The 14,958-nt window shown below is 36.4% G+C and overlaps 1 protein-coding gene across 13 annotated transcripts in view; it reads left to right on the top strand.

Moving 5' to 3' along the window:
* The window catches only part of PHF21A (PHD finger protein 21A), a 189,344-nt gene that overhangs the window by 40,781 nt on the left and 133,605 nt on the right, over positions 1 to 14,958 (top strand). For 10 of the 13 annotated variants that reach the window (XM_061201655.1, XM_061201647.1, XM_061201654.1 and 7 more), the window contains 2 exons: positions 1,129 to 1,161; positions 3,301 to 3,387. In XM_061201655.1, coding sequence (XP_061057638.1) covers positions 1,129 to 1,161; positions 3,301 to 3,387 — 120 coding nt within the window. The remainder of the gene's footprint in view (positions 1 to 1,128; positions 1,162 to 3,300; positions 3,388 to 14,958) is intronic. The other 3 variants (XM_061201657.1, XM_061201658.1, XM_061201656.1) reach the window with 1 other exon arrangement.

The raw sequence follows: 14,958 nt of genomic DNA, 5'->3' as shown, positions 1-14,958 counted from the left end.
TATTTATTTATTTATGACTGTGCTGGGTCTTCGTTGTGGCCTGTGGGTTCTTCATCGCGGCATGCAGGCTTCTCTAGTTGTGGCGTGTGGGCTCCAGAGTGCGTGGGTTCAATAGTGCGGTGTGCAGGCTTAGTTGCCCTGCAGCTTGTGGGATCCTAGTTCCCCGACCAGGGATCGAACCCATGTCCCCTGCATTGGAAGGCGGATTCTTAACCGCTGGACTACCAGGGAAGTCCCTACGACTAAAAACTTTAAAAGTGTCTTGTCACCCAAAGAGAGGGACAGATTTTTCAGTTATATGAAAAATTCACTTGGAGAACAGCTTATTCCTAGATACTTTTAGGACTCAGCCTTCTGATATTCCTTTATACTTCAAATTCTTCTGTCCCTGGTTATTGTTACCTTTGGGCAGCGATGCTTTTGGAAGTTGGGTTAGGTCAGTTGACATCCATTTTTCTTTGTTTTTCATTTTTTGGACTTATGTTTTCGCTAGTAAAGGTCTTTCTCATTCAGTATTCTGGTAGTACTCTCCTTCCCACAGGAACCCAGGTAGGTAGAATTTTGCATTACTGTTCCTTCACTTCCTTACTCTCAAATACTGAGCATCACTGCTCCACTGAGTACATCCCACTTCCCCCCACAGAGAGGACAGTGGCAGAGTCACATCTGACACTAGGCTCCTTCTGTGAACCAAACCAACAGACTCGCCAAATCTGTTTGCTGTATACAAACAGGCCTGTTTTTGTATGGGAGCACCTTCTTTCCAGGACTTACTTGGGACTCTAGACAATGACAACCTTTTAAAGGGATGTTTGGCTTTTGGAGCATTCAGCTTATTTAAATTGCCTTTTAAAAGCTCCCCTCCCCCAGCCCATCTCCAGATTTGTTTAAAGGCAGGAAGCTCTTCATTTCAAATATAAAGCGATAGTTTGAATTTTTTTTTTATTATTAAGAGGAGTGTTTCATTAGCTTTTTATATAGATCACAAAAGCTTTTGGTCTGTTCTGATTGTGGTATTGCTCATTTTTTTGTGTGAACTTAAAACTCTAGATTTTGGGGGCTGAGCCTGATTAGCCATAGTGAGTTTATATGTAAGACTGATGGCTCTTTTTCTCTTTTTATTATCAGAAACTGGTTGCGCAAATGAAACAGGATCCACAGGTAAAATACTACTTTTGTTCATTTAATTTTTAAATTAAAATAATTTAAAATAAAGTGACCGTAAAATATTAAAATACAGACAATACTTAGGTTTCAGAAACTGTCTCATCTGTAACAGCAATTTTTTTTAGTACATTGGTCTTCATGTTATAAGAATTAAGAAAACTCCAGTCATTCTATTATAATATAGCTATTATTTCATCTTTGTTACTGTTATTTTGCTTTTATTTTATGTTAATTGCTTTGAATATTTTGGGGAAAAATTGAGAGTTAATACTCTTCATATAGCTTAAATTTCATTTCCACAAGCCCACTTACTCAAAATCAGAGTTTGCAAGGCTTTCTGTAATCTCAGAATTATTGAATATGGCCCCGAACCATTTTTATTTTCTCATAGTTTATAGTATAGAACATTTAAATACTTAATCTCACTATGTTCAGAATAGAATTTTAGAATAATTTTTTAAAAGCATTTTAAAAGTTTCATTTTTGAAAGAGCCCTTAGAGAGGGTTTTAAAGAACCTTATATAGTAATTCATCAGGTGTTACCTTTTCTTTAAAGTCTCATAGGGGTTTTTGGCTTAGGCATTTTATTTTCTATCCCTGAAGAGAAATCTTCCTAAAAATTTATCTTGTCTTTAATTAGTATATTTATTGTTCAGGCAGTGTCTCTTTTGCAGCAGTTAGACAGTGGGTCATAAGTATGGAGAGTATTTATCAGACATTCTCAGGATTTCTCCCTTGCATTTGTTTACTCATAATCTGTTCACAGAACACCTAGACCCATTGATGGTGGGGGGTGTGTGTGTGTATATGTATATTTGTATATGTACACACACATTTTTTTTTTTTAGCTTGTTAAACATACCATACATGCCTCATTGTAAAGTTAAGTAAAATAGCTTCTTGGATTAAAGAATGGTACTGAGGCAGATTGATTTTTGGAAGTGGGAAATAATATTCATTTCTACAAATTTAGCCCCCAGTGGCTTAACTATTGTGTTTTTAACACAAACCATTGATTCTGAGAGCTGGCAGTGATATCCATTTAACTCCTGTTTGACAGTCCAACTTCTTTGAGAAACTTCTCCATTTTAATTTTTTTAATATATATTATAATTTAAATTAGGTTTAGGCAACCAAGAGTCAGTAGACCTTAGATGAATAGATTCTTTTATATTTAATATGGTAACCTATGTTATCAGCAACTGAAATATTGTTAGAAAACTTCAGCATTTCTGATATAGCTGGCAGTCATGTAACAGAGCAGTCTTAATGTGAAGAATCTGAGGGGGCAGTAAGTTGCTGGACAGTCTTGTGGGTGATCTCATTAGAGAGGTCTTATATCACATGCTGTCATAAAAAAGACCACATGGAGTAAATGTGAAGGGGAGGATGTATGCCCCGACCCTGTCAGAAGACCAGTCAGGATGAATTGAAAGAATTGCATGTGAAAGGACGAAGGAAAAGTAGTCTCTCATTGGGGTGCTATTCAATCTGCTAGTGATCCTGTTACATTAAGCTTTTGAAAACTTTAATTTTGGATTTTTCTCTCATGTGAGTAAAAGACAAGCATGCTCAGTGTATCTCATTTAAAATAGTATTCTTTTCTGATTCCTAACATTTTAGAACTGAGAAGTTGCCCTGGTAGTCAGTATGTTAATTTGAATGTTGTAGTGTTTAAGGCAGTTGCAGCACTGACAGCTTTTCAAATCTAGGCTAAAATAACAAATGTACTCTACTAAATAAGGGAGAGGGGCAAGCAGAGAAAAACCTTTTTTTTACTGATAATGCCGTTAAGCATGCAGTGTGTTCATACTTACAACTGATTAGAGCTTTAGGTTTTCTGTCAACTGTTACTTCTTATGAAGAATAACTATTTTAGTAGAAAGGAGTAGTATTACAGTACAAAATGCTGAAATATAAAACTTCTTGCGATTGCAAAGGAGCTTACCCCTTTTCTAGTGTTAGCAACCTACATTTAGGATCTATGCACTAGGTGGTGGTAATATGACTACAATTTAATGCATGACAAATATGATTGGCTAAATGCTTAAGATTGCTTCATCGTTTGTAATACAGTTTGCATAAAGTCATCTTGCTACTCTTCTGTTAACAAATGAAATATCTTCCTCACAGATATTTTTTCTTTCCAATCAGAATGCTGATTTAAAGAAACAGCTTCATGAACTTCAAGCCAAAATCACAGCTTTGAGTGAGAAACAGGTAGGGGAAAAAGGAGGGGGGGCATATTTTTAACATTGTGTTCTAAAGATATGTATGCTCGAGGCTTCTAGGAGAATTGCTATTTTTCCTCATGTGTGAAAATAAGTGTGGGCAGCCAGACTCAGTTTTAATTTTGTTTGAGATCTGTTTATCTATTTTTATTTTTGGTTGAAATCAGTCTCTAGAGTATCCCATGGGTATATGTTACTGGCAAATATCTAAAAGCAGGGTGGCAGGCTGCTGTTAACTGTGTTAATTAAACTCTATAGTTTACCCATAGAGGATAGGGGCAGAGAAAGTTAGTGGGAGTAGGTGATACAGAATCTTATAGTTGCTGGATGTGCCTTGTTACCTGTTTTAAAGGCTTGAGATGACATTTAACTTAACGTGGAGTGGTTGTAAGTAGATTGCTCTAAGTGTAGATCTCCCATTCTGATGATTGTCATTCCTTTATGTTAATCTTTGTTAGATATTGACCTACTATTAAGTGAAAAAACTTTGGTGGAGCCTTGTTAGATATATTCTATATAGGACAAAAAAAGAACATCTTGCTTTTTTTCCCAGGGACATCTGGAAAGTGTTCTTTGGAATTTCTTGTATAATGACCTCCACTTCGCCAATTCAGGCAGCTCCTGCCACCAGGTGGAGTGTGACAGTTGATAGAGCTATAAGTAAACGTCTGTGGAAATCTGACAAGGCATTTGTTTTCTTGTTCCTTCCCTACCACTCTCCCTTTGGTTAAAAGGGGTGGTTTTGGAGTAGATGAATGTGTGAACCAAAATGATGAGGTGATTTGCAATTGATAGTTCATGCTAGTGATATCTTATTGAAGATTTTTAGCTACATAGTTCTCAGTTATTGATTTTTGTGGTTTTTTTTTTAAACTTTTATTTAGTGAAATAATAGCAATGAGAGTAATTTATTCCTGGAGATTCCTGATTGTGTTTATATTATGTATTGTACTGTGTTTTCATTTAACTAAGGGGAGAAATAAATTTTGAGAACTATGTGGAATAGATAACGAATCATTAATGTTTCAGAATAGAATCTTTTTCCAAGCTTAGTGAACAATTGCTTTTTTCTCCCCTCTCCTATTCTAATGCTTCTGCATTCCCCCATCTTGTCTTCTTCAGAAATAAGAGGTATTTTAGATTATGGAATTGCCAAACTAAAATTGGGAGGAGGTAACATGGTGGAGAACAATTTGTAAGGAAAAATATAAACAGAGTTTGTTAGACGTATTTGGCTCTGAAAGTGATTCATTTCTCTAAAGTCAAAATGATGTGTTAGTGAAAATGTTCTAGCTTTAGAATTCTGTTAGCACTGAGCCTCCTTAAAATTTCAGGGTTAGTTTGACAAGATGCCAATGAATGAGTCACTTTTGCTGAAAAATTCACGTGTTCTAGCAGGGAAAGAAGGTGAGAACTGATTAGTGGAGTAGGGGATAGGGGATGTTGTCACAAAGTTAAGACAACCTAAGGCTACATTTGGAGAAAAGGGGGCAATTGTAAAAAATGTACATTTATTTGAAATTTTTATGAGAACTGATGTAAAGATTTGGTTTATTTCTGTAACTTTTTATTCTCTTATTTTTTTTCTGCTAGGGACCTCACTTAATAGAATATTGCAACCATTTATGTTTAGTAAGACGTTTCATCAAGTGGCAAACTCTGTCATCTGAACTAAGTTTGGATTTTAGAACCTAGAATTTTAAAAAATGGGTGTAGCATCAGGAAAATGTTAGGTATACAAAGTAAAGAAAGCTAGTGTCAGAAACTAAAATGCAGTCTTGCAGTTTTTAAAGTATTTGCTTAACTGTTGAAACAACCTTTTTGATAGAACAGAATACGTATCATTTTTAGGTAGGATAGTACTTGAAGGAAGCACAGCTATAAAATTCAAAAGCTGGTCCTTCCTCAGACCTATTTCCAACATGAAACACTGATATTTTGTTTAAAATAGTTTTATTTTAGAACAAACTCCTAATGCTGTATGCCCAGCTTTTTGTTTTTCCTTCTCAAAAGATCTGCTTAGCCTCTGGCAAAACTTACTGATTTTCCTTCTACTTTAATAACTGAAATCTGAATTACCTTACTCGCATGACTAATAATTTAATATTAAGTTTTTGGTTGTGAGAAAAAATTTAAATACAGAAAAGTTCAAAGAATGTCATATTCAAGAATTAACAGCTATTAACCCTTTGTCATATTTGTTTCCGTTCTTTTTCTATATGCATTTTTCTATAATCATTTTTCCAAATCCACTTGAAAACTTAATTATAGAAATAATAAAAGCATATGTTCTCGTATTATGCTTTATTAAAAAATAAAACATTGCAGATAGTCACTAATTCTAACAGTAGGCACTTACTAGTTCTTATTTGTTATTGCTACTTCAGTCTTTGATACTTATTCTGTTTCTTCCTCAAGACTAATTACAAAATGGTGCACTCCATTTCGGAAAATATAGTCTTTATTAAGCATCCTTCATGGCTAAAACTCAGTGAATTTCAATGAATTCTTGTTAGATAGTTCCAGTGCTTTCAACCTGTAATTTGAGATTTCTGAACAGAAGCTCCCCATGGCGGTTTTTGAAGTCATCTTCTTGACCCACAGGGCTTTAATTTGTGGTTGACAGGTTTTTTTCTAAATGTTAAAAATATATATATTTATTTATTTATTTGGCTGCGTCGGGTCCTAGTTGCGGCATGCAGGATCTTTAGTTGCGGCTAGTGGGATCTAGTTCCCTGACCAGGGCTCGAACCCGGGCCCCCTGCATTGGGAGCATGGAGTCTTAGCTACTGGACCACCAGGGAAGTCCTTGTGGTTGACAGTTTTAACCCAGACTTGATTAAGCTAAATAAATTATATGTTATATAGCCATTAAAAATCATGGTTTCAAAAATGTTTTAATGACATAGGAATGCACTTATGGTAAAATAAATGAAAAAGCACATGCAACTTCATATGCATTACAATCCCATTTTTGTGTGTTGTGTGTATATATGTGTGTAGGTATATAAGTGTATAAAAACAGCGTCAGTATAAAATGTTGCGAAGTGATGATTTACAGGTAGTTTATTTTTTCTTTATATTCTTATGTATATTTGCTACATTCTCCACAATAAATACATTTCCTTTTTATAATCAGAAATAGACAAGAAACAATTATTTAAAAAAAAAAATTTTAACACCAAAGTCTTGTCTTTTCCAGGGAGGATTAGCATTTAAAAATCTAATGACATTCTCCTTATGGTTTATGAACCACTCTAATCAGAGAATCCAACTATTTTAAACACTAGTAGTACTGAAGTGTGGAAGCAACTATTAATTTCTTTAATAGCATGTGTTCTCATTCTGCACCCCTCCCCTCTCATTTTTGACATGTATATGTGGTCTTTTGCTTGTCATAATGGATATTTTAATATTGGAGCCAATGCACTTAGTTGCTTTAGTGCTCTGCTTTCATTCTAATTCATTCATTGTAGAAGCAATCTTAACATCCCAGTTTGTTGCTTATTCCTACTGAGATTCAGGCTTAAGCCATAGTAGTTTCATCTTTGATTTCCCCCGCCTTGAGGGGTTTGCCACCCCACCTTCCTTCACCTGGTGCTCTCCTGGCCAGGCATCAGGTAGGTTGCAGCTTAAAAGTTACTTCCTCAGAGGACCTATCCCTGAAACCCCTTCCTCCTGTCAAAACCAACAGTTTCTATTATAATCTCTCATTGAACCCTTCATCTTTCCTCCATAGCTGTGCCATTTAGGATTAGGTTCAGCTGTGGATGACTGAAAACCCAAAATGAAAATGACTTAAACAAGGTAGAATTTTATCTGTCTCATGTGAAAGCTCTGTAGGTGTAATAAGGCTGGTGACAGTGGTTCCACAGTGCCAGGGAACCCAGGCTCCTCCTATTCTATTGCTCTGCCATTCTCAGCATGAAGCTTCCACATCATAGTCCAAAATAGCTGCTCCATCTGGTAAGAAGGGGGAAAGCAAGCCCTTTATTTTTAAGGATGTTTACTGGAAGTTGCATGCCTCACTTCCAATTAGATCCCATTGGTCAGAACTTGGTCGCATGGCCCCAAGTAGGAGCAGGGAAGGCTGGGAAGTATAGTCCATTCCAGGTGGCCATGGGCCGATAAAATTCAGTGACTCTAGTACTGAGCAAGAAGGGGGAAATAAATACTGGGGATAATTAGCAATTTCTACCACAATATTTTATCACAATTTGTAATTACATATATATGATTATTATTTTTTAATATCTGTCTTCCTCACTAGACTGTTAGTTTCAAGAAGTCAGGGAACATACTTATTTACTTCTTTATTCCAAGTATAGTATTTAGCATAAAATAATATTTAGCACAGAAAATCATTTGTACTTCTTAAAAGAATTATTTTATCTACGTGATCTTTTTCTCTACTTGTAGATATTTTTTAAACAGTGCATTTTGCTTTTTGTACTTTTTAAACTTAAATATTATGAACATTATCATACATTTTTGTGTGTTCTTTAAGAACGTAATTCTTTTTTTTTCTTCAATTTTATTTAATTTAAGTAATTAATTTATTTTTGCTGCACTGGGTCTTAGTTGCGGCACGCGGGATCTTCGTTGCGGCATGTGGGATCTTTTAGTTGCAGTATGCAGGCTCTTAGTTGCGGCATGCGAACTGTTAGTTGTGGCATGCATGCGGGATCTAGTTCCCCGACCAGGGATCGCACCCGGGCCCCCTGCATTGGGAGCGTGGAGTCTTAACCCCCTGGACCACCAGGGAAGTCCCAAGAACATAATTTTTAATAGCTTTAAATATTTAATAGTCTGGCTAGATCATAACTTATTTAACTATTCACTCTATTGTTTGATGATAGAATGTTTTCAGTTTTTTGTTGTTTATAAATGTTGCTATGGTAAATTCACCCTAAATATGTGAATCTGTTCTAATTGCCCCAGGATACATTCTCAGGTGTGAGATTATTGGGTGTATTGGTCAGCTATTGCCATAATAGTTCTGCATAACAAACCAGTGTTTTATTGAGTTACAACACTAAGGGTTTATTTTCACACTGGGTCTAGATACTCCTCATCTAGGCTGGGCTTGGCCAGGCACATCTACTTCAGTTTGTGGGTTGGTTGGCCTGCCTCAGGCTGTAGGTTGGGTTAGATCTCCTCTAAATGTGTTTTTCTGAGGCCTATCATGAAGGAGCAGCAGCTACCTGGGGCATAGTCATATCATGGTTTATCACCAGAGTTTAAGAAATAAGCCAAACTACCAGAACATGTTTTAAGCCTCTGCTGGCATCAAGTCTCATTAGCCAAAACAAACCACGTGGCCAGGCCTTGCAAAATTACATGACAAAGGGTGTGAATGTATAATTTTATGACAGAGAGAATATGAAGAGTTGAAAGCAATAATCCATCTACCATTCTTGGTCAAAGTGTATAAAAAAACTTTTACAATATTTAAAAAAAAACCTTTTATTACTTATTTCTAAATAGTCTCCAAAAAAGGCTGTATCAGATTAACAGCATATATGAGAGTAACAAGTCTTCCCCAAGAGATACCTTGGCGGGGGGGCGGGGGGGGACTGGTGGGGAAGCACTTTGCTAATTTGGAAGATGGATTTATATGTATCTGATGCTTACCTGAAGGTATATTTTTCATGCCATTTGTCCATGGTACAAATATTCCATAGTATTCCATAGAATTACCTTTTGATTTGGGGTTTTGTTTTTCTGTCACCCTTTCCTCTATTTTTCTTAATCCTTTTGAGAGAGGTAGACCCCGTCATAGTCTTTGGTCTTTGCTCCTGGTTTGCTTTTCTGACTCTGTGTTTAAAAATCATAGTCTCTATTCCTTACAGATTGTTCAACCTAATACAAGATGAAATACTTTTCTGGGTTTAATAAATAGTTGCCGTTCATGGAACCATTCTCATTTAAAATTTGAACATATTTTAGTAAAATGGCTTCTGAAGCCTTTGGGAGAGAAGTTTCTGTTCCTGCCATAAATAATTATGTTTCTGATACATAGAACAACATAATTTAAGCTAAGTAGGTGACTTGAACAGTGGACTGGGTGTGGGGCGGGGGGACACTGAGAGTTTGATTCTGTTCCTTACTCTGTCACAGACTTGTTGATAGATTTTGAGTTATTAAGTAATTTAATACGTCCATTTCCTTAGTTATGAAATGTTTGAATAATGCCTTTTAAGAGTTAATGAACATGTATCGAGTGCACTGAATATTTTTGGAGGTAAGTTCTATTTAAATGGAAATTGTTAGCTTTGGTCATGGTGGTTAACTTCATCTCATATGTAATACCTTCGTCTTATAAGTAAAGTACTACTTTTTTAAGGAGCTTAGAACATTTCACATTTAACTCAGTCATGAGTACATCATTGTAATACATAAACTGGGACATGGACTATTTGTGACTTAGCCACGATTAGATAATTAATTGTATCAGATTCACGACTAGAATCCAGATCACTGTACTATTTGTTCAGTTTTATTTAGTAAATTATATTCTTAAATTACTCTGTGGACCTTTATCACATATTTTTTGGAATAGGACATTAGGCACAATAATTACATTGCCTTTAAGCTCCATTGCCTTGGAGTCATGTAAGTAAATTAGTTCTTGTAGTTTCATATTGGTAACCTGATACATGACTGTCTCCAGCCTCTGATACCAGTAACCATAGAAAGTTACCCTCTCTCATTCGTAACCAAACTAGTGTGATTGACATGTCACATTAGAATTTAGAATTGTTATTTTCTTAGAGTTCCTTGAGTTGTAATGGGAATCTGACCTCATCTTTATCTGAAGTTTAGGAGTTCCTAGGATTTAACCTAGTTCATCCCTCCTGCACACTATTTATGTGAAACCATTGGTCCAAATGCTTGTTGAGTTTACTGACTCTTGTGTACATAGGTTCCTTCTCCCTTGCATCAAATACAGGAAATGTATTATTTCAAATTCCTCCTGGTGAAATCCTGTTGTCTTACATTAAACCAAGATGAGACGAATGAAGGGCTCAGAAATACAAGGCAGGAACATAAAGGTTCTGAAGATTGAAAGGTTGTATGCCTTTGATGTGACTGTGGTTCCCAGTGCTGCATTATCTCCTGGGTCTTTTTAACCTTTATTCTCAGAGTGCAGTTGTCTCTATGGCCGGTAGTTGTAATCTGCTGGTCAAAGATTTGATTATCTCTTTAAGATAGAAAAGCTTGATGAAGGTACTCATATTTTAATAATATTGTGCCATGTTACTGTAGGACATTTTACCTGAATATGGTGGAGGAAATCAAGTTAAGTGGGTGACTTGTACCAAGTGCAGCAGTCTGCTAGCTGTAGGTAACCTACTCTAGTAGGTTAGAGTAATCTTCTTCTCAGGTCATCCTAATCATTTATTTTTGGTGCTGGTAAGTGCAATGACTTAAAAAATTCCGTTTGAAAGTTTCAATCCTCATCATCAGGTGTTGCATGTCTTGACACTGGGCTACTAGTATCTACTGTATTTATTTCCTCTTTACTCATCTCTTACTTAACAGAGAGCAATTGCTTCAAGCTATGAAAATCTAGTCAAAGCCCAAGTTTGTAGCCCTGTGTTTAGGGACTCTTCACTTTGACTCTTTGGAAAACGTTAATCTAATTCTTGGGTGGTAGGTGGTGTACACAACAAATGCTTAACAGGGCCTTAGCCAGTATAATTCTGACTCTACCTTTCCACTGTGTCAGTAAATTAATTTGTGCTTTTAAATAATCAGTTCCTTCTAATTTATTCCCTTCTCCCTGGGATCTGTGTTCTTTTCAAATTTCTTTATCATTCTAAGATTCTGACTCATCTGCTTATTCCATATCCATTTGTTGAAAGTTTTCTGTGGTGAAAGGCATGGTCCTAGGCCCATGGGAGATGCTGGGAATGAAAACCTTACAGTGTTACTTCCCTGTGACTGGTCATCACCTAAAAGATGTGCAAGCTCATTAACCCTGACACCTTTGGCAACTCATTCTTGATCACTTCTCTTGCATCCTTTCCTGCCATACATACCCCATAAGTTCCCTGATGTCACCTTTATTCACTGGACTCTCTAAAGACTTCATGCGCTTGTGCATGCTGCTCTCTACAGCTGAAATTCTCTTTCCTCTTTGCCTGGTAAATTCCTGCTTATCCTTTAAAGACCCAGTTTAAGCAAAGATCCTCTAAAGCTTCCCTTGACTTTTGTCCACACTCCAGGCAGAGTTAGAGATCCGTCTTCTGTGTACTCATGGTGTTTATGCCTACCTCTCTTATTTGTACTTATTGAGTGGTAATGTAATTATATGTTTGTAAGCTCCCTCGAGGACAGGGAGTGTGTCTTGATCATGTTTGTATCCCCAAAGCCTAGCATGGTAGATATGTAGGCAAGCATTTTTGAATGTATTAATTCATTATGCTTTCAAGAAGCTAGTAGTCTAGTAAGGTGGCCCAGTATATTGAAAGTCCATACTAAGACATTTTACCATTAAAAGGAGATTTCCATTCAAATAGTTAAATTCCCCCTTTTTTTGGGAAAAAATATTCTCAATATTGTTTCCTACTTAATGCTTTAAGAACATTCAATAACGTTATTACCTCTGTTCCAGTTCAGAGCAGCTTTATCATAGTTCCAGGAAAGGAAAACTTTTATGAAGTGAAGTAGCATAAACTAGTAAATGAGCCTGGGTCCAGCAATCTGGAAACGTAATATATCTAGAAACAGTGTCCTCTGCATCGTTGCTACATCACTTACCTCTTTCTGCAGTACCTCTTTAGGTTTCTTTTCCTGATCTTATAAAACATGCTTACATCCCTGCTATTCTTTTAAACAGCAACAAAATTCCTTCCTTTGTTTCTTAATTTCTTTCTGCCATTGTCCTATCTCTCTCTACCCTCCATCCCTTCATTATTAAACTTATTAAATTATTAAATATTATTCAACTCAGGCTCTATTTGATATTACATTTGTTTTTTTTTTTTAGTCCTGTATCAGCCCCACTGCAATCAGTTTCCATCTTCATTCTACTCTGTTGAGCTCACGGAAACTTCCAGTAACATAATTGCCAAATCTAAAGGAAGTTTTTCACACTTCATCTCACTTGAACTAACTGTAGCATTTCATATTAATGACCACTTTCTTCTTCAGAAAACCAAGAACCTTCCTTTCCTGGTTCTCCTTTTACCTCTTTGAATGCACCTACTCAGTTTCCTTCTCAGGCAGTTGTTCCTCAGCCTACCCTTTAAAAACTAATATTCTGTAGGTATTTTATCCTTGTCTTCCTTTTCATCTTGCTCTATTTTTCCCCTGTAGGTGATATCCTGCCTTAAACCACCACTGAATGCCACTGACCTCCAAATCTTTATTCCTCTTCTCCTCTCTTACCTGAGGTCCAGACAGATGTGCATTTTCAGCTTCTGCCTACTGGATGTCCCAAAGCTCTATATTCTCCAAACAGAATCCTATATCCATCCCTCTTCAAATTCTACTTCTCCTTCTTTCCCTTTGTGGTTAGTGATACCCCATTCATCCAGTGGCCAGGCAGAAACCTGGAAGTGATCATGGACTTCTTTCTCACTCTCCCTTGGTCTCTCATCCATAATTAAAAAGTCCTGTTTATTCAGGCTCCTCAGCATTACCCATACCCTCCTACTCCCTTTCCATGGCATTGCCTTGCATCCAGTTACTATCTCTTACGATTCAACCTTTCCGCTATTTTCAGGATGATCTAAAGTAAAACCCTTGTATGTTGCTTTCCTGCTTGAGATCCTTCAGTCAGTAGCTCACCTTCCCTTGTACTGTAGGGAAAAGTCCAAACTCCTTATGATGGCTCAGAAAACCCCTCATTATCTTGTCCATGCCTGCCTCTTCACCGAACTCATACATACCTTTTCCTCCAGACTTCCACATACTTAATTTTCTTGGTTATGCTCCATTGTTTCTTTGACCTGGGATGTTCTTTCCCATATTCTTTGCTTAGAGCAAACCTGGAGTTACCTTCTACCCTTTGACCCAGTAAGCTAATTTTTAGGGCATTATAGTTCAGAAATAGCCACACAAAAATTGAAAACAACTACAAATAAATCAGGGTGCAATTAGCAAGTAATACATAAGAGCTGTATATGCATATTATGAGGTGCTTAACTGAAAGAAAGATGAATGGAAGGTGAAAAAAGCAAATTATAAAACAGATGTACAATATGATTCATTATTTAAAATACAAAATATTTAAAAACCATGTTTGTATATATGCATTCATGGTCATTTATACTTGGAAATACATGGGAAAACTCTAGACTATCTAGAATTATTTACGTGGAGCTGTTAACAGTGATTACCTCTAAGAAGTGGGATTCAAAAGAGGTGACCGAGGAAGCTGGCACTTTTAACTTTGTATATTCTTTTTAAATTTGTTTTTAAAATATTGAAGTATAGTATAAATACAAAAAACTACACATATATATATTTATATATATGGACATACGGCTCAAATATATTTTTACAAACTGAAACACCCAGGTAACCAGCACCCGTATCAGTATCAGAACATTACCATCACCACAGAAACTGTTACGTGCTTTCTTCAACTCACTACTGCCCTCCACCAGAGAAACCACTATTGTGACTTCTAACAGCCTAGGTTAATTTTGCCTATATGAAATCAAATAGGGTGTGCTATTTAATGTCTGGCTTATTTTGTTCAACATAATGTTTATGAGGTTATATCTGTTTCTTTGGAACTGTTTTTTAAAAACTTTAAAAAATAATTATAGAGTCACAGGAAGTTGTCTTTTGAAATTTTAAATCACTAAAGAATAAAAGTTTGTTATCTCCTGGATATACCCACCCTAAAGTCTCTTGGCATTGTTAAATGTGTCCTCTTGTGAATTGATAGTTCATTGCTCTGTTGCTTTTATCACATTTCACTAATTATTTGTTTGTATGCTTATCTCCCTTCCAGATTGTGAGTCCCTCAGTACTGTGTTCCTTTCATCCTTAAAATCCCGTGTATACCTAGTGCTTCACACACAGTGATACTTAAACAACACTTGTCAAAGAAAAGCAGTACATTCTAGTCTGTGTGTTCTAGTCTGTGTGTGTTTACTCGTCTTGCCTATTGAATTTCTCTGAACTGATTTCCTCATCTGTAATACGGGCATTATAATTGCATCAGTTCCTATACTTTTAGCTGCACGTAACTGAGCATACAACTAAAAGTGGCTAAAATAATAAGTGGACTTACTGATTCACCTAATAAGAAGTTGCTAGAGTTTTCCAGTTCAGCATCTCAGCAACACCATCAGAACACATGTTCTGGTCATCTTTCTGCTCTCTCACCCTTAGTGAGTCAGCAAACATTGCTTGTTGTCACAGGATTGCTGCTGCAGCTCCAGGCTTTACATCCTCCCGGTTCTTCTTATATGTCTCTTCTTAAGAGCAAGGAAAAACTTAATTAGAAGTCGTTCAACAGACTTTGCATCTCATCGACTACAGGTTTGTCACATGCCAATGTCTAAAGTAGTGACTGGCAGGAATAGTGGGTCCAAGA

This window comes from Eubalaena glacialis, chromosome 10 (assembly GCF_028564815.1).
Source record: "Eubalaena glacialis isolate mEubGla1 chromosome 10, mEubGla1.1.hap2.+ XY, whole genome shotgun sequence".
Classification (NCBI taxonomy): Eukaryota; Metazoa; Chordata; class Mammalia; order Artiodactyla; family Balaenidae; genus Eubalaena; species Eubalaena glacialis.
Note: the sequence above shows the minus strand (reverse complement) of the source record. Positions and strands in the feature narration are given on the sequence as shown.